Raw genomic sequence first — 24,841 nt, 5'->3', positions numbered from 1 at the left:
ATGGAGGAGGAGCTCCGCTGTCCCGTGTGCAAGCAACTCTTCGCGAGTCCCGTGCTGCTGCCCTGCTACCATGCCCTATGCCTAGGCTGCGCCCTAGAGCTGCAGTCTCCCAGCACCACCACCACCATCGTGACGGCCCAGGTGCATCCGGCTCCTGCCCAGCACCACTCCTCCTCCTCCGCCTCGTCCACGTCGTCGGCCAGCTCGGGCAGCTCCAGCGCCACCGAGAGCGTGTCCTCCGACCAGGACCAGGCGGACAAGGTCAGCATTCTGAGTGAGGCCGACTCCGGGGTGGTGTGCTGCACCTCGCGGCCCGGCTCCTACGCCGGCACCCCCAATCTGCAGGGGCTGCTCTTCCCGCCCTCCGGCGGAGCCGTGTTCTCCCTCGCGTGCCCTCACTGCCGCAAGATTGTCTTCTTCGACGAGGGCGGAGCCCGCAATCTTCCACCCTATCGCGCCATGGAGTCCATCGTGGACAGGTTCTGCGAGCGCGAGGCGCTCAGGTGCCAAATGTGCGAATCTGAGCCACGAGTGGCGTCTGTGGTGTGTGAGCAGTGCGAGATTCGCTACTGTGACACCTGCCGCGAGCTCTGTCACCCCGCCAGGGGCCCTCTGGCCAAGCACAGCCTCACGCGGCCCCGCGGCGCCTCCACGGTGAGGGAGTCTGTGTGCGGAGAGCACACGGAGGGGCTCAGCCTCTACTGCATCACCTGCAAGAGCCCCACCTGTCAGCAGTGTCTCACGGAGAATCGCCATCACTCGCACGACGTGCAGCCCATCTCGGCCATGTGCAAGGCCCAAAAGGTAGGCGATCAACCCTTTCACTGACCCAAATCCCAACTGAATATGAATCTGAAATTCAAATGAGTCGATCAGCATTTTTGAATGCTAATATTAGTCAAAAAACTACATCAAATCTCATGAATTGAGCACTTTAACCTTCTACATGGAAGATCAATCACAAACCGATCCACTTTCCAATGCTAATCTCAAGCTGTCCAACTGCGTGTGGCATGATACTGCCTCTTATCAGTTGAAGAGCATTTTCCACTGAATACCTTTCTCCCAACTCCTTCAGAAGTGTGTCCAAAATCGCTCCGCATCACCCGCAACTTCTTCCTGGCTTGATTGATGGGCTGTCGATGGCTCACTTTCCGGTAAAGGCTGGAGAGTAAACAGCGAGACGCACGCCCACGGTATCGGTCGCTGGCGTTTAAATAATTAACCACCTGTCAACCCATCAATTATCATAATTCATCATCCTTCCGCGTGAATCTTGAGCGTCTCCATGGAATTGTGTCACTCCAATTTACCGCCTGCAACCGTGGATTTGCCTTTGGAGTGAAAGAACTCCACTATATTCCGTCCACGTTTGACGTTAACAAGTATACGCCGATGAACAGTGCTCTCTTTATCCGCAGAGCACGAGTCCCAAAACGAATTGATTGCCAACGCACACCTTTTGTTGCCATTCCATCATTCCATTTTTATACCTTTACGGCCCTCTCGCTGTTTCTGCCATGTCGATTTATTAACAGATAAGAGTCCGCAGTCGTAAAGACCTCTCATGCGAAATCACTGGGACAATACCCTTAATCACCGGCAATCACTCATGCTATCGCCAAAAGATTTGTACTACGACGAGGCTTGACATCAATTGCAGGCGGTAAAATTTAATTACGCCCAGATTGAGCATTCGCTCTAAACAAATCAGTTAAATCACCTGAGAGCTGAGCAAAAACTCAATTAGTTCAACCCCAGATAAGAACAAATTGGACCATGCTTTTAAGAATACTTCACGTTCTTGTACACATATTTCTCCTAATCTCTCTGGCCGGGGCCGGAAAGTTGGAAAAACTTTGTCCGACACTCCAGACTTGCCATTCACACTCTTTCCCCGGGAAACTTTGTTTAATAGTTTAATTAAAAAGGTTATAAATTTGGGACGGAACATATACAAATTCGTTAAAAACTCCTGGCTAGGCTAATGGCTTTTGTGTCCCCCAGGAATTTCCTTATTTGCATGTCGGATTCGCTTCCAGAACCCCTTTGACTCTCAATGGTGGAACTCGTTAAAGTGGATTAAGCGTTGGATTGTTTTGATAGAGTTTCCATTCTCTCTTGTATTTTTACTACATCCTCAAATCCATCTTGGCAACACTTTTTGACCACTTCTCACTCGCCTTTACGATATCCGGAAGCTGCGAGAGACCCACAATATTTGCTCCATTTCTAAAATTAACACCAAACTTAACGAGAGTCTCTTAAAGTCTCCACAGTCTCCTCATTTGAATATTTTCACAAGGCAGACTCTTTCAGGCTCAATTTCGCTCAACTCACTGTGTTATTCAAGCAAGTCCGGCGAGACAAAAAGACCCGAGAAAAAAAAATGGAAAGTAATTATTTATCCGGCACGCGGCAAACATTTCCATCCAGAATTACAGGCTACTTTCTCAGAAACGTGTCTCTTATGCTCGCCAGTATTGTTCTGGGCGTTTTAGGAAAAACTTTGGTATTTTGGTGAGCAAACACGGAAAACAATGTCGAATTTTTTCCACCATAATTGCCATACACACACACACACTGAGTCTCGGAACATTCTCAGATATACCCTTCGAACTACACTTGTACTTTCTGGGGTTGAAGAGTTCGGGACATTTCTCTTCCCTTGTGGAAATGTGGAAAAAATATGCCATATATATTTATTCATTTGAGTGAAAGGCTATGCATAGGGTGAGGGACGAAATTTCTCTATCGCCCTTCTTCCAGGACATTCACAGAAAAGCCCTCTTTTGAAATTCATTGAAAGGAGATTCAGGGGAACAAAACGTGTGCAATTGCGTAATAATATTTTGTCGTGTGTTTCCTCTGTTTTGGCTGCGATGTAAAAAGGAGAGGTTTTATTGTCGCGGAGAAGGGCTTAAGGAACACTCCATGTCATTAGCATCCCCTCTTTGCGTCAGCCGGCAAAAGGACAAAATCTTCAAACTGAATTTCCGACTCTCCAAATCATTTCAAGTCTTCTCGTGGCACGCAAATAAAATGCAAATGAGCTCTTTACACTTTTGTTATTGCGGCGTTTGAGAGCTCTACCTGGAATCCTGATGGCATGGACCTTTTGTCTCTGCGCCCAGAAAGAGAGAGAGAGATTAAGATGAATGCCGAGCGCGATAGTTGTGCGAATTGGGTATGAATATATTCAAATTCTCTGGAAATATATCCAAGGTTTGATGTGACAAAACTAAGTGTATATAGCATACCTTGTTGTCTTTGAGCAAATCTTGCGTGATTTGCTCCTTTACATGCCTCTGTCACTCAACTGGAAGAGACACAACATACGGCTGGCAAACAAACATCAAACACCCTCAGGGCGCACGATGGAAGCCCGATTCCGGGAGTTGAAAGCGAGAGTTTCCACCGCTCTGGCTGATTTCTCGTATCGATAAGGAAATTAAAACGGAGTCCCACCACGTCTCGACAGTTAAATTCCAACCCCGCCATTCAAAATAGAGTCATTATGCCAGTTTAATCTCGGATTTCCGGCACCCATTCATCCTTGTGTCTCGTGCGTTCTGCGATTTTTTTTTGCCTGCCAAACTCAAACACTCTCCTTCTCAAACAATGTCGCCGAGCGGAACATGTCGCCAATTTGACAACATTTGAAATTCAGCAGCATTCAGCTGCAATAAAATAATTTTTCGACAGAAAGGATATTCCCTCTGTAATGCGGAATTCAATTACAATTCCTATTAATGCTCCTGTGCGGCCGTACGCGTCGTGCAGTGAATTTCGGAGGGTATGATTTTAATGCCTTGAGGGTGATGGTTATTGAGCGAGAGTGGAGGTGAACGAAATTCCTAATTTCGGGAGGGTGACGCCCAAAAGTACATTTATCGTTTCAGTGACGCTCCCGCGATTCCAGCTGAGCACGAGTGGAGTTTCACGTTTAATTCCGACGTGTGATCAATAAAATCTTCAATTTATACCCCGCAAAATCACAATTCCGGAAGTGAAATGTAAAGATCAATTAAAAATGAATGTTTCTTGCTTTACATTTCCCTAGAAACAAATAAATACAAATGTTAAAATGAAAGATTTCATCGTCTTAACTTCTTTATTCCCTGTAAACTTGAAGATATTTCTTGACATTCTTTTTCATTATTATTTATTGACAACACAGACCCTCAGCCATTGCCTCACTTATCTAACATTGTACCTAAATTGTGTCTCGATATTGTTAATAGTAATTTCTCAGTTTGCATGGGGATCAAAGAGGCTCTCCACTTTGAGAAATTCCGTATAGTAATGTACATGCGAACATATCTTGGGCTTTCACTCCACACAGATGGTATTTATTTGGACGCTCGAGATGTGCCTCGAGGGTGGTCTGAGGGGGTGAATTTAATCTTGTTATTTATTGTGTACACTTGGACAGAGGCTGAAAATTTGAGGAGAATTTGTGAGGAGCTCAATAATACGATTACTTCTCACTGGTATTTACTCTTGTTTTCACAACTCTCCAGTCATATTTTCCTAAATGTCAGCAGCATTTTGTGTTCGAGGGGCACTTTTTCCAAGTTTTCAACAATTTTTCACCCCGGAGAGAGACAGAGCCGGAAAGACGTGGTCAATATTTAGCGTAACTCCTCCGGACATGAGTGAAAACTACTAGAATGTGACAAATGATCGCTGTACGTGATCACAAGACGCTCGGCACGGGTCAGTTGCTGAGACATTCCTTGGCCGGGGCACAAATGGCAAAGATGAAAGGTTCCCCATCGTGTCTTGTCTATTTTTAAAGCTACTTTACACACATTTTCCACACCATTTGTATTGTTTGGGCGACGGTGTGAAGAGGACAAGGAACGCTGTGCATTAAATATTTATTCAAAGCACTCTTCCATGCGCCTCTTTTGTGACTTTTCCGTCACACTGAGGGCGGCCGGAGATAAATCTTGAAAATTCATCAAGTGATTGAAATGACCGGCCGGGAATGTGTAAAACTGCTGGTATTTATGCCATCAAGCGCGATATGGCAGCATTTGTGATCATTGAGGCGAATTGTGTGAGACAATTTATGGATTTCAGAGGCATCCGTCACGGTGCCACAGACTCTCCATATATAAATCTTGATAATAGCTCACATATCCATATGATATTTGTAATAAATTTCAGGCAAATTAGCAGTGGACGTGTGCATTAACTCGCCATACAGCGCGGCTTGAGCTGGAATTTTCTCGCTGATGATGATGACGCCTCGAGATTTATCTACGCATAATCCCGAGCATAATTTTAATGTCTCAATTTTCATGATTGTGCAGAGAAAAATTCCCTCAGCTCATAAACAATGGCGCAATTGAGGCGAAAGACACTCCCGATTTTCAGGCGTTTTTGGGCTCGTGTTGCTTCTTTGGCAGCCGTTTTGTTCTGGATTAAATCAGTTCCCAAAATCACGGTTAAGCCGCAGTTTATTTGTGGGAAGAGTGATTCTCTTGTCGTCCGAGGAGACAGAGAAATCGAGTCAATTTCTCATCATGGCTTCTTAGCTCAATCCCCATATCCGTGCGGGAGATTCTCCGGGCGTAGAGAGATTGTGAGAGTGATTTTTCCCTTTCTTTCTTCTCTTCCTAATAAATATGATATATCGTGGACGGATGCCCATAAATGGATCTTGGCATTATTAATTTCAGTAACTGAAGACACGCGGGAGATTTATGGCGGCACAGGGAAGAATGGCGGTGAGAATTGGACAGAGTGTATGAAAAGATTTTTACGTGAACACAAAATGTGATTTCATAAGGGAGTCAATAATCGGTGATTTATGACACTGCAAGTGAGGTCGTGATGTGTGACTCTGTACAGAAGATCTCGCGGTGGCTCGGCGGGAAAGACACAATTGCCACACATTCGAGCATTGTAGCAATTTTAGCAATTTGCTAAGAGTGTGTTGAGCATGGCTATGTCAGCGCGGTTTGTTGGTGTTTTTCATGCCCCAGACTTTCTCGCTGTGCACGATTTCTCACGTGTCCCGTGCCGAGATTTGCGGCATCCTCTGAAGCCGAGCACTATCCTATTTCCCTCGCAGGAATGTTTGCCCCGGCGTCGGTGTGCACATGGCAAACGCGAGGTGTCGATGTGTGCTTTTTTACACCCACAACTGCATGGGAGAAGGATTAACAATAATAATTGGTGGCGCCTGGTTTGTTATCTTAACCACAAAATCAATATTTGTTTCATTTGTCTCCCATGACAACATTCTCCGTAGTCTCCCTCGCCCTCGTCATGACACCGGAGGACAATCTGCCGATGGTGAGCAATATTCCTGGGCCTGTTATTGCTGTCTCACACACTGTGCAGCTCCGACGCGTCAGAGCCAATTGCCAACATATGCCACATCCCTGCTGCACTTCCTTCCTCATCCCCTGACCCTCCTCACGACCGATAATTCACCCGAAATCCCATTGTGTCCAATACCCTCATTGTCCGCCCGTCACATCTCGTGGGCGACACTGGGTCGCCCGCCGGAGGTGTCTTTTAATACCTCACCAATGTCATTACCATCCCGATTGTCCGTCTCATTGTTCGCCACCGAAGATGTGCACTTCGTTCGGCAGTCCAAAAAAAAGTGTCGCACAATCAAAAAGCCGGAGCAAGCGTGTCGGGGTAGGTCGATGACTCACCCCAATCTCGGCAATTTCATCAGACGTGTGCTTCGAAATGCAATTTCACTGTTCCGACTGCGAGAGAGATATTCACACTGGGCAATATGTGCGTGAGGATCTATTATTCGGGATGTGAGTGAGTGGCGGAAAAGTCGTTAGTGGAATCGTTGTGGTCTATAATTGAGAGGAGGCAAGGATTGACATAAGAAGGCAACTTCCCTTAAAAATTGCGGGCAAATGTAGATCAGCAGATTCTTTTTGTCGCGAACTGATTACATGATCTGTTTGATATAATTCATAATAACTCACATGGTAATTCCACATGAACCTTATGGTATAATTGTCTGTTTCCCCACAACAACTTTCCAATAGTTTATGCAGAAATATTGATTGGCGATAAGACTTGAACACATATCCACATCTTCCACTAATATATTCATCTCGGCGCTGTATCTTGGCAATTTGTCCCATGTCGGAGACGAAGATATCGATACGGAGGAACGAAACAAGATTACCGTGTCTCAGCTTCACCCTCATGTCGCCCACATCATCGTCACCAGCGAATCTTGTTTATACTCGAGCGCTAATGATAGACAAATGAGTCTCTTCTCACTTGCCAGATGCACGTCTCCTCCTCTTTGTCGCCAAGACATGGGCTGAAGCCATCAGCGCGAATAAAATTGCCAATTACTGCATTTTCCCCGCTCTTTATCTCGTCTCAGTCTGGTGAATATTTATGCAATATCATAGGCCAACTCTGCGCCCAAAAAGAGAGAGAGAGAGAAAGGAAGCAGAAAAAGGGCAAAAATTGTATCGCGTAAACACCCAACAGTGACGTTAATTAATCTGTGAGCCTAAACACAAATGATATCTGCCAGTTATGTTGGGGCAAGCGATCAACAATGGGACGAACAAAGGAATTGCGCTGTGCCAACGATAAGAACTCAGGGTGGAGCCCACTTCAGAAGAATGATTGTGACACTTTCTTGACCTCATTTGACCCATGAGCACCACAGAGGTCTCGGGTTCGGTGTGATGGCGGCAAAACAATCCTCTCATCCTCTTGCGTGAGCGGTGAGAAAACAATTGAAAAGTTTACGGAAGACTTCCAATTCGTTTTCACTTAACGACATTTTGCATAAGTCCTTCAATGGCACCCCGGAAAAGTTAATGCCGGGGACTTTTGGAAATCTTCTCTCGACGGGATTCAATTACTTTTCAATTAAAACTTTGTGATTGCACAGGAGAGACACTGCGCTGAAGATGATTAGAATTGTCCTGGAGATGTGTTGTCGGCAAAGAAATCCGTGGCAATTTGACCGCGCGCGCTAAGCTTCAAACTCCTTCGTGTGACACGGAATGCTTTAGCTGGTCTCAAGCTCTCCCCAGTGCCCATTTATCTTGTTTTGCCGCACATTTGAGTGAAGATGTGTTGGGGGGGAAAAGGAGCAAGAATAGGCAAAATTGTGCCACACCCCGCACAAGATGTGAAATCTATCGCGTGTATATGGCTTCTCGTGTCGCCTTGTCTTTCCCTTTTATTTATAGTTGATCTGGGATCAAAGTTTTCCCCGAGATAAAAGTCTCCACACACGCCTTCATCCCTTGGACGAAGGCGGAATGGAGAAAATGCTCGGCATTTACCCAGTTTTTGAGGCGAATGCCGAGTGGAATAAGATGAATAATAAGATCTGGATGTGATCTAGGACAAATAAAGTGCCTCGCTCTCGAGCACCCTCATCTCTGTTCTGGGCAAAAATCACGTAGTCGAGGGTGAGTGCCTGGCAGTCATCTCAGTGAAAAACCGCCCACGCCACTATTGAAGTGTATTTCTATCAGTTTAGCAATAATGAGATAAAATTGTGCCAACAGCTGTTCACCTTCCCCATGGCAGAGATTAAAATTCAGCCACGCAGAGAGCCATTGAGGGAAGTGAATTGAAGTCTCTGGGGTTGGGCAAAATTTATGATCACGCAAAGAGGGCGAATGGGAGGGGGAATGATTGCATTTTTGTGATAAATTGAACGTCACCCAAGCCGGCGATCCCTGAACATGTGTAGATATTATTAAATATTGATTTCATACATCCACCTAATTTCCACCCCTACTTCCTCATCCCGCGAACGACTCACAATTCAGAAATTTATTCATGGACTGCCAGTGCAAGTGTGGTAATTTCCATAATTTTTATTAAATTCCACAGAGTGGATCACCCTTGTCGATGCTGCGCCTCAAGCTTGTCCCCTTGACACATAATAAAATATAAATTTCGCCCCCAACAGACATTTTCGCTGAAAATTGCCTCTTACTTGTCTCACCATCGTGTGTGTGTTTGCTTTACCAAAAACCCATTTGAATATTTCTTGGGTGGCAGCTCATGTGTAAAATGACTACAAATCGTGCGTTAAGACTATAACTTGTGCGATGCACTCTGCAAAATCAAGAGCAACCCAGCTGACTGCGCAACTCTCGCGATTTCAAGGCACAATTCAGCCATTGCTGGTGAACATGAGCAATGCCCTTAAAACTCGGTCAGCTGAGCTGTTCTCTTCCTCTGTCCATTCCCGCAATATTCTCTAGGCACTGCCAGGGTGTGGCAAAATGCCTCTTTTTCATCCCATTTCTCTCCTCTGCCGTGCCATTTCACATGGTAAATTGTGTCCACTCTCGAAAATTGCTCCACTCGGGGCGATTCCCTGACGAATTATCGACTGATATGAAGACAGTGATTGAGAGTGAGCCATGCGGGTTGACGCTCCAGGAATGTGCAACGGAAATTGAACTGATTGTGTGCAATTATGAATGTTGTCCGCCTCATTTTGCCTGGTGTGCGTGCGCGTGACTGGCCAATAATTGCCCCGAGTCGGGACATAATTGACCAAAATTGCCAGAACTTCTGTTTTCTGTGGGAATCAATTACGTGTTCTGTCGGGCGACAACTTCATTCTATATGGCTGTCTTAAGGAAAAAAACTGGATCCCTGCAAAGTCATGCCTTTCTTGTTGTGTGAGATGATAAAGGGAGGAAACCTGTTGGATGTTGATCTGTAACTTTTTTTCTTGGCCCGCAACTAGAATGGACGTGAACTGTCAGTGTGATTAAATGACCATTATACAGCACATTCCCGAATGGCCACATCTTTGATGGCCAATTTACCACGACGATTGTCCATGATTGACGCTTATTTAACAAGGAGAGAACCTAACGAACAATACTGATGGGCTCTGGCTTCTGCCAGCTTTTGCTCCACATCCAAAAATATCTGCAACACACTCTGGCAAAACGCGCGGAGTGAAATTGTATATAAATAGCAGAAGAAATTCCCATCTGATGATGAACACCTCGTGAATTTGAATTTTATTCCTCCTTCTGTTCACTCGCCTTTTGCGCTTCATATCTTTTTTATTGCAACTCCAGATGATGGAATCGCGTAAAAACCGTGTTTCTGGCTAATCTAAATGGTAATTCATGGCGCTGAGCAGAATGATTGAATGTGACATCGAATGGGTGCCAATTCACTGGATGCCTAATTGTGCAGCCCACGTGCCACTGCGTATCAATACTGAACACCGTTCAATGCTCGAGATAAAGCCACTGTGATTATAGTAATTTTACAATTTTCCTAATGATCTGCCATTAAATGTGCCGCGCTCTCAAAAGACTCCGTCGCCAGTTTCGCAGTGGGTGAGAAAATATCATAAATTTATCAATTACACACTGTTGTGAATATGAGACTTGCGAGGACGCAAGATCTGTGAAAATAAAGCCAATTTAGTCTTCTTTGATGTGGAAATGCAACACCGAGGATTGTATTTACCAAACACTTTGTCTTTCAACGGTTTTAGGCGCTCTTGTCGGCTTCACATTTAATTAAGTAAATGTCTCATCTTCCAAGCTGACCCATTCGAGAGTCAGATGAGATTTATTAATTGCGATAAACAGACAGAATTAATGCCTAAAAATCACATTTAAATCCTTCGTTCAACCATTTTTGGAACATTTCTCCGCTTGGCTGCTTTAAATTTAAATTCTAGCGCAAAAGAACAGGATGAAAACTGATTCAAATTTCATATCAATAAATTTCCCGATAATCTCATTAACTTCTGGCTGTCATCATTCACCGTGGAGATGGAAAGGAAGCCACGGACGACCTTAAAACCTCAATTTCTAATTATAATCCTGCACTTGTGCATGTCTTGTGACAGCAATTGTGCACTAATTGATTTACCACTCGCGCCGCGGCTCTTAATTAGCCATCCTCGCGCGATTACAGCTCAGCATAATGAGATCCCCTGCATCTCGAGATTTATCGCCCAGGAGGACTCGTGATTGCCCGCAGGCAGCGAGGAGAGCTGTCGGAAGTCAGCTGAGATATTTACTCAATCTCCCAGTGGTGAAAAAATATCGGGAAATATTTTTATAGTGTTTACAAAATGTGGCTCGGATTTTTTGCCCGTGGGTCCTTTCCCAAATCCGATTGATGGGAGTTTTGTTTACACAAATGCAGTTGTAAAAATTTCCGAACGGTTTATTTTGGGAATGGATATTTTTTACCCTCCGGCCGAATGTGATTATGAAAATTTCTTTTCTTCTCGCCCAGGCTTTTTCCTTGTGCGACGAATGGTGGAGCAGAAGACAAAAAGGAAAAAAAGAAGCAAAAAACTAACAGAAACTGATACAGAGAGACTTTCATTCTCATCGAAACTTTTTCACTGGGGATTTTCTGCTTGATAAAAGTTGTAAATTTCACCGGGAGAACAATTTATTTTTTCTGCGCGTTCGCACGCTTTATTTTGCAAGTTAGTTGAGGGATGTTTATGAAAGTTTGCTCAAAATTAAACGCTCTCAGCGACCAAGTTCTGAACGTGAGTGTCTCGTTAGTTAATTGTGAACAATGAAAATTGCTACGGGAAGCGAGCGAAAAATACGGAAAAGTTAGTTCGCGCTTTATGAGGAGAAAAAAAAATCATGAGGTGCTTAACTCTTCAAACGAGTTTAATAGAATTTCAATTATATTGCTTGAGGTTGAAACAACGCCAGAATTAATCGCGATGTTAGGCATCAGAGGAAGGAGGCCAAATATATCAGCGACCCATATAAATATTTTCCAGCATTTGCATATCTGAAGAAAACAACACGATGTGGGCTAAGAATTTCAGGGTGAAAATAAATCTTCTCCCGGCGAAAACTTTATTCTCCCCCTTGAACAAATTGTATGTACAAACCGGCAGGATTCGCTGTATTTAAGTCCTCTCGCGTTTATGATGTTTTCCAGTGAGAAACTTTAATTAAAGTCCATAAGTTGTGCATGAAAGGAATAACGCAAATTTGCATATAGACAGCCTTTTTTCTGCAGGCTCTCTCGTCTTCGCCATCGTGGAAAATTGCCGCAAATTCAGTGCGGATGGTCTAGGATTGTTGATATTCATGTGGTGGTCATTTTTATGTGAGGGGTTTCACGAAAATAAAGCCGCACAGTGGCTATAAATTTAATACACGCAATTTACACGTCATCAGTCAGTGTCGCCGTCACAAGGCGACCACGGATGACCATTCATCGTTCACAGGCAGCAGATTGACTTTCCGTGGTGACATAAATATGAATTTGTAGGCAAACGAGAATGGTGAATTATGGCGCATCTCCGCATTATTTATTGCAATTTGATTAACTGGGCATTATTGGGAGAATTAATTTCGCGCGTCGCTTTTTTGCATGCAAAAACGCATGTATTCACGCTATTTTTACACACGCGCGCGTCCTTGTCATGTTGTGTTGAAAATTGCTGCAACTTCGCTGCCAATAGACTCGCGCGGTGTATATTCATCAGCGCGCCATATTTTCATAGATGAATTGATCGCGCGGTGCCAATTAAGCTGGCGCCATGTGGAAAATTCTGCAGAGCGCATTTTCCCGGCTCCGACCAATTGGAATAAAATGTGCACGACAATGTCACAGCATCCCGGGATAAATGTTGTGGCATTGCACATTGAGTGCGAAGATGGAGATGGAAAAAAAAAGTTGCTGAACAGCCATAGTAAACAGCATGAGAAACACATTCTCAGCAATTGTTGCAAATATCTTCGTGTTATCTCTTTGGGCGCTTGTTAGGCGCACAGATTGTTCCACGGAATTGCATAAAGTGTGAAATTTATACGCCATCAGCGATTCCAAGCGATTGCCGACCTGCGAAGTATGCTCAAATGGCACTCGCGTCTCCCCTATTATTTCGCCATTAATAATTTTGCCAGGTAGAAAGCGAATTGACGACTCAATTGCTTGGTATTTCTCACAGCGGAAGAATTTGCCATCCGGGATTGCAATGTGATTGCGTCAGCAGGGCCTTAAGCACGAGACTTAAACCCCATAGATGTGTGGCAGGCATAAGCCAATAAGTTGTAATTCTGTCTGTGCGAATTGCGCAAAATCCCTACTCAAAGCCCCAACATTGAGATTCTCAGTGGCAAATCAAGATCTTCGACTGAATTTGCATTTTTTCCTCGTAATCAACTGTTCACATACACGGAAACTCAGCAGCCCTTCGGTTGGCACTTGGCCCGCATGAAATCTCGCGTTGGCTGAATTAATTAACATTTGCGCGCGCAAAAGTCGATTGGAATTGATTTGGCAATAAAACAAATTAAGTGTGTGTCCATTTCGTGACACTCACCTATTTTGCCTAAGATTATTCCACGGCGGCGCTGCCCGATGACCCGAGTCATGCCATTGGGACTCTCCGTTCCCAATTCAATTGTCGTTCGATGGACTGGCTGAGATAATATGCAAAATTGTCGCCAGTTGTGCGCCTCCTCGCAAGAAATGGCGATTGCTATCGCGGTATTTGGAGTGGCTCCGGTGATATATGCGCTCTGGGATTATTGTCTCGAGCCCCAGAGTGACTTCTTCTGCCTCAAGGCACCGTCAGCATCCCGAGGAGGGGTGAAAGGCGTCCCCATCACACTGCAAAATCTCTTGGGCGCTGCAAATTTATAATCGCTTAAACGTGAACTCTGGTCACGCCTCAGTCTCTAATAAAGGGCACTGTGTGGCTCTTGAACTTTCAAAAAAGTCGCATACGCAAAAGTAAAATTGCCCTTTTCCCTCTCACTCCATCTCTCTCTTCAGGTAAGGCGTGCATCTCCAGAATCTCGCATCCTCAGCTTGTGGGAGATCAAATAGACTTCTGGTGGCAACTAAATCCGCTCCCTTCCCGCAGGGCAAATTCACAGTTTATTGGATCCACGCAATGATTTATCGCTTCCCTGGGATTTTTCTACCCTCCTGTGCTTCTTGTGAAATTCAATCTCGCCTCAAAGCAAGTGCCCAACTACACACAGAGCATCAATCCAATGAAATTTGTGTATCTGAATCCCATGAATTGCCACCCAGCCGAGCGTTTTGTGGGGCGACTGCAATTAAAAGCAGAGTTTTCACCCTCTTTCGAATAAATATGCGTGTTTAGGCGTGCAACATCCACAATTCACCATCAACTCATCCGTCACTTTGACACTTTAATTCGGCGGCCGACCCACCCCAATGCAGGAGCCCGTGAATGGCCCGGAATTGCAGGGGATTTGATATGGTATCAGTGTCTCCTCTCGAATCGGCCTTTCTTTCCGCCTGAATTTCATTTAGGTCGTGTCCAAAGAGTATTAGCCCACGAAAATTGCATTAAAGGGAGGATAAATTCTTTGATTTCGGATCTTATTATCCACACATTGAGTTAGGCACCGAAATGTTTCTTATCTCCTTCAAGATGTGTATTAGTTATGGAGATAACTAGCATAACTGGCCTTTTCAGGGTATAATAATAATAAAATGACTCAAAATCATACTTTCTAAGAACCAAAATGCTTGAATTTTCAAGGATTTGGACGACGGTTGTGCACGTTAAACTAGTCCTAAACTATTTATCGCTACTGTACTTCTTTGGACTGATCTGTTGAAATAAATATCATTGATATTTTGAGATATTTGCGATCATCATTGATTCATCCTGTCAATAGATTTGGAGAGACCAAATATATATAATAAGTCTATCTAAAAATAGACATTTCGCCATGTGATAAAGTTCTGATGACTGTGTCTGTAAGAATTTAGTGATATTTACACAGTCTCTCCCCCATTTGTCCACCCCTCAGTCTGTGTAATGGAGAGAAGACCTCGGAAGTGTAATCCCATGTGGGATTAGTGGTCCTTGATGAAAAGAATCTGTAATGCTTTTGACGCAATAATAACTCACATGAGCACATTTTCTCCGTTCTCCCTCGGGGCCTGGATATCGCCACGTCATCCACCCACAAAGTCAACCTCATTGTGCAAACTGAGAGCTCAAAAATTGCCCACTGTCAGCCGTTATCACGTGGTGGGAATCAAAAATTTTAATAGTTGCGAGAAGAGAGAGATATAGAAGCGCCGAGACGTGGCATAAATGCAAATGCAGCCATTTCCAAGCTTGCTGACCTCCGCATGATCATCGCAAATGAAATTGTGTTGTTTGGAGAACTCGAATTGTTCTCATGCAATGTCCATCATCTCAGGCATTGACTTTATCAGTTCTGGGCAGACAGAAGAGTGTGGCTTCGGAATTGCTGAGTGAGCGGAAAATCCTCCTTGGCCCGAACCGCCGAATTGGTGAATATTTTCATCAGCGAAAGTTGACTTTTTTTTTCATTCCTCAGACTGTGCTGAAATTGCAGAGAACGTTTCCCTCTAATGGCGAAGCGACTTTGAGCTTTCGCCGGTGTTTAGATAGATAGAGAGAGAGAGGCGAAAGGAGGAAGTCTCATGCATATTTATGCTCACCCAAAGTCACAGGCAACACCCAAAATCGCTACCGTGCATAAACGGCACTTGGAGGGCGGAGGTTTGGCAATAGTTGGCTTTCAAGAGTGGCAACAATCAGCAAATTGGCACAGATCACAGGACTTAGGCATGATTGTCAACAACCCCCACGAATTCTACCCCAACTCTGCGTCACTGAATAATTTATATTATAGTCACTGTGTGTGGAATTAATTTCACCGCAATTCAATATCAACTTTTCGTGCACATGGGAATCTCGAATTGTACCAACAAACACTGCGAATAAACATTGAGACTGGAAGAAAATCGTATTTACTCTCAAACATCATCAGGCAGAGATAATCAATATAAAATCTCAACCATGAAAATTAAGTGGGAATAATAAAATGCTCTGGGATTTTAACTGCAATGGCAAACCAAAGAGTGGTTTATATTGAATAGAAACAATCAGAGATCCGGAAATCAATCAATCCACTTTAATTCCACAAAGCAATGAATTTTCTCTCAATACCAAAAGTGTAAATATTTTTCTTCGCCATTGAGTACACAGATGATGGTGATAAATTACACACCACCAACACACTCCTTCGTGGCCTTCTCCGCGAGCGCGGCGCGCCGTTCGCCGGCGGAGTCTCGCGGTGCTCCATGTAAATGTCGAAAATTACATGACATATGGTCGTAATTGCTTTCTGTTTTTCCACCCCGCGACGGCAGCCAAATGCAGCAATGCAAACAAACCGAGGGTCGCGATAAAATCATCCCGAAAATTCCTGGTAAACCCGTGCAGGGCATTTTCTCTACTCCCCAAAACCCGCCCTTTTGCGAGATTTTTGCGGTTCCGCGTGCGCCACGTAAAAAGGCGCCTTTTTATCACACGCCGCGCGATGTGCGGAGAATCTTGAGTGATGAACGACAAACGGCTGCGCGCGAGAGAGGGTGTATTTTTAGAAAATCCATGTGTTTTTTGGCAATATCCGTGGGCCCCCCCGGAATCAGGCGCTCTGATCTCCGGCGTGCATGAATAAAGATGTGCGTCTGTCGATGCGGAGGACGGAAGCAGTGGGTGGAACGGAGATGTGACAGATTGAATGTAATTAGGAATTTATTTGGTATTCCTCAGAAGAGCTGAGAGACGTGGCAAAAAGGGGATTTGAGGAAAGCTCCGGAGCAAATCAAGGACTTTACGACCATTGTTGTCCTTGGTTTCCTTTCTTTTTCTGCACACTTTCGGGGGGTTTCCAACTAGCGACTTTTCAAAAGTCTCTTTCTCTCTTTGAAAATTGGATCGCATTGTTTTGCTTCGTTTCTTTCCTGTTTGCAAAATAATAACTTCTCTTATTGGACGATTAATGAGATTTTGTTTCAGAAACTTCACAACAGCGAAACTATAAAGAAAAAGTGAGCTTTAAGAACTTGCACCGGACTGAAATCGATTTTTTTCTTCAATTTCTTATAGTAAAAAATATGTCTGTTTGTGAATTAATTTTTCCATAGAAAAAAAAAACAACTAAAGCCATTTCCATGCTGAAAGGGAAATTTTCACGCGTACATTCTTATCAAGGGAAAATCACATTCTGAGCAATCCACGTTCGTGGAAAGTGCAGATAAATTTTAAACAATTTGGTAAATGCCTGAGCAATTCAATTACTATCTAATTTCCTGCGGAACTTTGTCTTTTCTCACATTGATTGCATAATGGCGAATGTGCCGGGAAATCGTGTGCAAATTGCTGCAATTTCAATCTCAACCACTTAGTCTCAAGTGGGGAGAATGTCTGGCTATGGAGATTCCGCGGGACAGACTTTCCATGCTGTACTTTTTCGACGCGCGCCTCACCTGAGCTCAGCCATATAGGAATTAATTCCGCAAGTGAGAGTGAGGAAGAGGGCAATTTCCATCCGATGTTATTGATTTACAACTTTTCCCTCGGGCACTCATTTTCCGCCCAGAAATTGATGCTTTCGTATTCCATAGGCGTGCAGCCGGTTTCTTTTTCCACCGCTCCTCGCACTCTGGGGTGGCTTTTGAGGGTGGCTCCAATGGAGTCTGCAGCTCTTTTCCCGGGGTTGGCCGAGACGCTGAAAGACCGTGCCACTGGGTGGAAAATTCCGGGCTTCCGCTGGACGCGTCTGGCATGTTTAATATATGGTGACTTTTTAAATAAAGTGGAAATTGTCACTTAATACAAAATCTGCAGGCGCCGCTGAACACGTCTGGACAAAAGTGTGAAGGCAAGAAAAATGGCAAAAGTGCTAAAGAGACGATTTATGGCCGTGGTCTCGGGCGTTAGGCTTTGATCCTCTCTATTTTAATACTTTTCCTTTTTGAAGACATAAAAAATAACTCCCCAGATATTATCCTTAACGCCTGTTTTCCTTTCACTCTGCACTCTGTGCGGAGCCAAAGAGAAAACGATGAACCATGAACAAATAATCCATCACTCTTCTATAGATTTCCTGGCGCATGTATATCCTTATCTTCGGGAAACTTTCCTATGTATATATTGTAAAATTTTATTGTAACTTTCGCCTTCGGTGAAACTTCACCCATTTGACTTTGCTGCCTTTCTTTTATGGCTCGCCCTAAACATATTCAAGCCCCAAGGAAGAGATTTTCGGCGATAGGATCGATTATTTATTCCGACGCCCCGTGGAAAATCAAGTGTGGCGGAAAATCTCAGCGCGTTTTTCTTCATTTCCACCCACACCATTGCCAGTATATCACATTTATCTGAATCTCACCAGAAATGTAATAATAAATAATAAAAAGTATTCAAGATGCTTTTTTCTCTCCCTTCCTCGAGAAGCGACCCAAGGGAGATTCCGGGAGCCATTCAGGCAAAAAGCGAGCGCGGAGGAAGAGTGTAACTATAAATTATTCAAGTGAATCTCCATAATGCCGAGTGTGAGCGAAATTCCACTATCTCACTCTATTCTGTGTGTGTGTGTTTGTGTGTGTGCTCAGCGTGACAAAATAATCCTTTTCCGCCTTATCTTCATCAAGACATGCTCCTCCAGCCGGATATTCGAGCTGCCGTCTCGTCAACTGTGACAGAGAGAAAGTCAGGACAGAGGACAAGAAATCACGATTGTATCTTTCTTTGCTCATTTCCTCACATCCCCACATTGACCCCGCTCTCGTGGGCAGCTCTTCTCTTTGGGGTATTCCATGACAAGCACATTTTGGCCCTTTTGCCATGTGCGGTTCTTCCGGAAAAACTTTGCCAAGCAATGCGATGTTTGGTGGCTTTTTCTTGCCGCTTCTCTGGTTGGAATTCAATCTGTGGATCTTGCAGAAATTAGGGGTTTCTTGTAAAAGTAGCATTAGAGCGAGGTTTGCTGGCTTCTGTTGATTTTTGCTTCTTCGAAAATTAACCGGTCACCTAATTATAATGCCCTTGTTGTATAATGCCCTACCTATAGACTTGAGACGGCCTGAGCTGAGTGAACACAGCTTCTCGCGAAAACTCGTGGACCATCTTTGGTCAGAGTATTTGTCTACGCGGATTGACCACGGACTGGTTCCGGAGGATCGTGGATCTCTGATTGGTTGATGAAGCCACCTGCATCCCCCCCTTCATATTGGTGCTCTCTTGTTCTTTGTTTTTCGCGTTGCTCATGAAGTTTTCACCTCGTACTCGCATCTCTCTTCCATTACATTGCTGATATTCGTCCCTCTCCCTCCATGTATCCCGATCCCACTGAACCCGTGGGCAGCGCTTCAACTCTTAGAGTTTTGCTGTCCCACTACTCCTTCCTTTTTCTTTTAATATGTGACACGCTGGCCTCAAAACAGAAATGTTAGTTTTAAAATAATTAAATTGTAAGGCTGTGAACCTATATATGTAACTAACACTTTTCCCCCAAATGGCATACACGACCGAAGAACCGAGCTTTCTGCCGTTTGCTCGGGGAGGTTGGCAATGAAGCCGGCGGCAGCCGCACACAAAAGAAAAAGAAGGAAGAATAAATTTATTATTATTATTATTATTATTATGTCATGCAACGAAAGATAGCAACAATTCTTTGATCTCGATATGCAAACTTTCTAATATTTCTCAAGAGCAGTAAAGCTGATCTCTGTTGTCTGGTCGAATGGATGATCCACAAATATATCGCAGACAATCTTCGTTAATGTGACGGCAATAAAACTCCCGTCGCGCCCGGCGAAGGCACTCGTGTTGGCATTTGAGGTGAATGTCGATAAATTTGCGTGGCTGTACTCCTCGGGGTGATAATGGGCAAATCGTCCAAAGTGGGGCCCAAAGGTGATTCATGAGGCTCGAGGCGGTCTCACGAGAGACCACCCGTCGTGGACAGAGGCAGGACGGCTGCTCGGGGGCGGCAATGTGACAAATTCCCTCGTCATCGTCCACCCTCAGTGGTGGGAATTTGGCGTCCGGCTGTGCATTGCAAACAGTGCAGCACAATCGACTGTTGGGACTCCGGATGGTGTTTTATCAGTCGCGTGGAAATTGATGCAATTAACACGCAATATCGAGCTGAGGTGCGGTTTTGCCGGGGAATTCAATCACCTTCGCGTGGTGACAAATTAATTTGTCAGGTGTTGAGAATTGGAATTTCGTTCTTAATCTCCTCGTAAATTTGCCCATGATTGAATCTTCGCAATTGTCAAGAGACTCGCAAATTTTCCCATTTTATGCCTTTCCGTCTCGCCTTGAGTTGTGCTTGTGACAACTAACAAGTTATTGCTCCTCTTCGTGGCTTGTGACTTTAATTGCTCAGTTCGCAGAATGACTGCTAAAATCAATTGTTTGTCTTGCGCGCGTGTGTGCAACAAATGCTCAATCATGTGCGAATAATTGAAATTTGATTAAAACAAATCGTCTATACAGAAGGCATGAGAGACTTTTCTGACGATGCAGAGCATTTAATCAATTTAATCTGTCACCCATAAGACGATTTATCATGTTAATTTTGACGCACTTTCCTTGCCGCCAATGCATGGGAGAATCTGAAAAATGAAGCCCCATCGTTCATCTTAACTTTCCTTATCTGCCCGCCTCGGTGTTCACCCCAAGGCGCTCTCCGCATGATAATAAATGGTTAATTGACAGGCCAGCGAGAATAATAATCTATTCACATTTATAAAATGGAATTTGCCACCCGTCGACTCTCGCAATTTCCTGCCAATTCCCGATTCTCCGGCGTAACAGAGAAAAGTTGGTCGACTCATTGATGGACAAGAAAGGGCGCACGAGAGCCAGCCTCTCCGCGTGTCCTATTTTCGATTGCGCCACTGTAGCAGTGCTTCTTTCTCACTTGCAGACGGAACTATCGCACAATCTTCAGCAATTGTCGGAGAAAGCCAGATCGACGACGGAGTTCATCCAGCGACTGAAAGGGATGAGCGACAAAGTGACTGTAAGTGCTTTTCCGTTGATACGGCGAAACATATGTAATGACCGGGGATAGTGAGCCATAAAAGGGGGTATAAAATGGGCAAATTTTGCAGGATTCTTGCATTGAGTTCGAGCGTCTCGTGACGGCCCAGTGCGAAGCTCTAATCCAGGCAATTCATGATCGGAGAGAGTATCTCTTAGAAGCAATCAGGCGGGATAAAGACACTAAGCTACGGATACTTAAAGTGAGTTTAAATCCCACACACCCCTTCTAACTTTTGCGCAGATTAGAGCAGAAACATTTACCCAACTTTTCACCCCTTCCGCACAGGAGCAGCAAACAAGTTGTACGGGAAAATTGCAGCAAACAACAGGATTAATTCAATTCTGTATAGAGGCACTCAAAGAGACTGACAGTGCAGCATTTCTGCAGGTACGTCGAGAGCGTCTCCGTGTGTCTGCCGCCACTTGCTCACAATGCTTTCTTTCCAGGTGGGGACAATGTTGATCCACCGCGTGGCCAACACGGACGTCACATGGCACCAAGAGGTGACAAATGCAGCTCCTCGAGTTTCACCCATTGTGGACCTCACATTGGACGATGCGCCACTCCTGCGAGCCATCGACAATCTCAACTTCATTCAAATGAAGCGTAAGTTTACCTTCACGAGCCATTGAAGTGCTTTTCTTTCAATTCTCCCCTTTGTCTCCAAATGCTTGCAAGCAGCTTCTAAAGAGGGTGAGGAAAGAATACCAGCAGGTGATCATCATCATTTTCAATCTCATGCCCAAGAGTCTCTGAGCACTCTCGAAAATTGACCTCATTTGAATACATCGAGCGAAATTGCAATGTGTGTGTGTGTGTGGAAATAATGGCCAAAGAAATTGATTTCTCCCCGTTTTTCTTCTTATTAAAATGGGCGAAATTTCTTGTTTAGATCTGTGCACAAAATCAGGAGTTATTTGAATTGTCTTGAAGCTCCGCCCTCTTAATTGCTCCGCCCATTTCTCTGTTTTCGAAACAGCTAAATTAACTGTCATTGCGATACACGCAATCACTTGTCATTCTTAATCGTTTTGCTACGATTTCTTGACTTCAAACATTCGGTTATCCATGTTTTTATTATCTTGTTTTTTACTTTCCACTGCCTTCTTCAAAGGGCGCCTCAATTTTGAGCACACAACCAAACTTTGAATTCGAAACTCCCCCACAGTTTGAATGGCCTTTTCCCCCTGCGATTTTTCAATTGAGGCCGATTTTGCGGAAACCCACTCGCAGCGTGAGCCCCTAAAGCCGGGGCCATGAATCCTCATTATGTGACCATTACCGTGACTCTCTTGCAGCCCCCCTGGCGCCCGCGATAATCCCGGAGGACTGCTCGGCGGAGAACAACTCGGTGACGGTGGCGTGGCAGCCGCCGAATCACTCCTTCGTCGAGGGCTACGTCCTGGAGATGGACGATGGGAACGGCGGTGATTTTCGAGTAATGTCACACCGAATGGCAATTGACGGCGCGCGGTGTTTAATGGAATCAATAATTTACAGGAAGTTTACTGCGGCAAAGAGACAATTTGCACCGTGGACGGCCTCCACTTCAATTCCATGTATAATGCACGTGTGAAAGCGTTCAACAGCACCGGCGAGGGCGAGTACTCTGAGCTAATTGGACTCCAGACTGCCGAGGGTGATTATTTATTAAATTTTCTGGGCCCATCGTGACGCTATATATGCACACCCTTGATTAAATTCAACCTTGCGCTGATAACCCCGAGGCTGGGGTGGGACTGTATTGATCCACACGCACTCCTTCACAGTCAATTTATTTCGGGAGCGGGGCAAAAATCAAATTTTTACGAAGATTAAATCCATAATGAGCCCTCAATGGCGGAGGCGCGAGCGTGAATTCGCGCGCAGGAGGCACAATATCTACTCAGCCCGGATGATAAATTACTTTCGCCATGGCTACGTGAGTCTGCTATTCAGGGCTGTGATATCCCCGACAACCCCTCGAGAGCCCGCGCGTGATGCTGTCTTTCTATTTATTTAAGACACACTCTCGCCTGATATGTTATTCACTGCCTCATTAAACTGAGGGGATCCCGAATTTTGCATGCGAAGACGGGCGCTGACTGAAAATGGAGAGGATTAATTCAACCCCAACGGGCGGGCGGAAAAAACCCCAACATTGCGGGGCATCACAAATGAATCGTCACAGATGCCATTAACTTGCATCCCTTCGTCTCGTTCGCAGTGGCCTGGTTCACGTTCGACACCCAATTGAGCGGCGGCCCGTGCTCGGGGCTGAACTTCAGCAACGACAACGCCACCGTCTCGGCCGACGGCTGGGAGCACCGGGTGGCGCTGGGGTCTGTGGGCTTCTCCCGTGGCGTGCACTACTGGGAGTTCACCGTTGACAAGTACACGGCGGACACGGACCCGGCCTTCGGAGTGGCGCGCATCGATGTGGCCAGAGACAAAATGCTGGGTGAGTTTTTTGCACTCTGTCAATTCCACACAACTGCCGGATTGCGAGAATTTGTCGGGCATTCAATGGACGAAGAGTCAGACTAACGACCGAGTCTGGATTGGGGGACGTTCATCAATGTGTGGGGCTGAATGGGACGAGCACAAAGTCTAATTTAATTTGCCAGTGCTCAATAGTCGCAATACAGTAAAAATTAGTCGGTATGGTAACTTTCTCTTAATGCAACTGACAACGTTCATTTGAATGAGGAAAGTTTTATTTAATTACTGCCGTAATTAGTTTTCAACTTCAGATGTTTCACATTTCAATGACAGTTCCGGGCAAAAAATCATAGCTAAAGTAATTATATTTGAAAAAAATTGACTTCCATTTTCTACACCTTTAAGAGTCTGAAATCTATTTTAGAGCTTTAGAATGTCTTCTAGTGATTTGTAAGTATTCTCTCATTTTTCTACCCGGAAGCTAAACACTTTGAGCATAATTATGAATGTACAGGGAAATAAATGTTCGAATATGCTTAAACTGTTCCTTAAATTTCCCCTTTTCGAACGGTCTGACGACCGCATCTGAACTCTCCTTGCAGGCAAGGACGACAAGGGCTTCGCGATGTACATCGACAGACAGCGCTCGTGGTTCCAGCACAATTCCGTGCACGAGCGACGCGTTGAGGGCGGCATCACGACGGGCAGCACGATTGGTGTGTTGCTGGATCTGGAGCGTCACGTTCTCAGCTTCCTAGTGAATGAGATGCCGCAGGGCTCGGTGGCTTTCCGCGACTTGTACGGCGTCTTCTATCCCGCCGTGAGCGTGAATCGTGGCGTCGGACTCACACTGCACACCGCTCTGGATGCGCCGCAGATGGACTATCGTCACTAAACGAATTTATCCGCCATGGCACTTCACCCAACATATCCTCGAGACGGCACTTGAGCACAGCGGAGGGAAGGCTTGCAGTCGAATTTCCTCCCTGAAATTTCGGGGGAAATTATGTCAAATTCAATCATCCATCGTGTAAATAGCTGTGAAGCAACTTCACAGCCAGTAATTTCACACCTTCCGCCCCCCCGCCCACACTCCCCCGCAGGAATATCGAATTGAGAATCAAAATTACATTGTAACAGGTGTTAAAGCAGAAAATATCCAAGCAAGAATTCATAGTAAATGTCGAGAAAATCAGTGTATGAGCAGAAAATAGAAACTTTAGATAGATGGAGCGTTATACGAAACTATCATCCAAGGCACGTTAACTTCATTCCGGTGGAATATTTTTCAATGAATTGAAAAGGAGTTTTTTTTTCTTTGAAAAAAAAGGGACGCAGAATGGTTTTTGGATCATTTTGGGAATTGTTTTGTACAAATTTCAATATATTATTATAAAAAAAAATTATATTGAGTAGAATTGTGACACTATTTAAATATTAAATGAATAATATATATAAACTAATATGAGTATAATATATAACACTGCGTAATATATGAATGTATGATATGAATATTATAGAAAACAATAAAAATCTCAATTATGTAA

At 44.6% G+C, this 24,841-nt stretch overlaps 1 protein-coding gene across 2 annotated transcripts; it reads left to right on the top strand.

Moving 5' to 3' along the window:
- Positions 1-24,841, top strand: LOC132260306 (E3 ubiquitin-protein ligase TRIM9). Of its 2 annotated transcripts, XM_059758335.1 has the most exons (10): positions 1-804; positions 20,754-20,849; positions 20,941-21,072; positions 21,159-21,260; positions 21,320-21,479; positions 21,555-21,587; positions 22,172-22,311; positions 22,374-22,512; positions 23,080-23,313; positions 23,897-24,841. In XM_059758335.1, exons 1-10 carry the CDS (start codon positions 1-3, stop codon positions 24,187-24,189), a joined length of 2,133 nt encoding a protein of 710 aa, XP_059614318.1. In that variant the 3' UTR covers positions 24,190-24,841. The 2 variants fall into 2 exon arrangements, with proteins under 2 accessions (XP_059614318.1, XP_059614320.1); XM_059758337.1 differs by lacking the exon at positions 21,555-21,587.

This window comes from Phlebotomus argentipes, unplaced genomic scaffold (genome assembly GCF_947086385.1).
Source record: "Phlebotomus argentipes unplaced genomic scaffold, Phlebotomus argentipes genome assembly scaffold_18, whole genome shotgun sequence".
NCBI lineage: Eukaryota > Metazoa > Arthropoda > Insecta > Diptera > Psychodidae > Phlebotomus > Phlebotomus argentipes.
The sequence above is the reverse complement of the archived record's forward strand: the minus strand, read 5'-3'. Positions and strand labels throughout refer to the sequence as shown.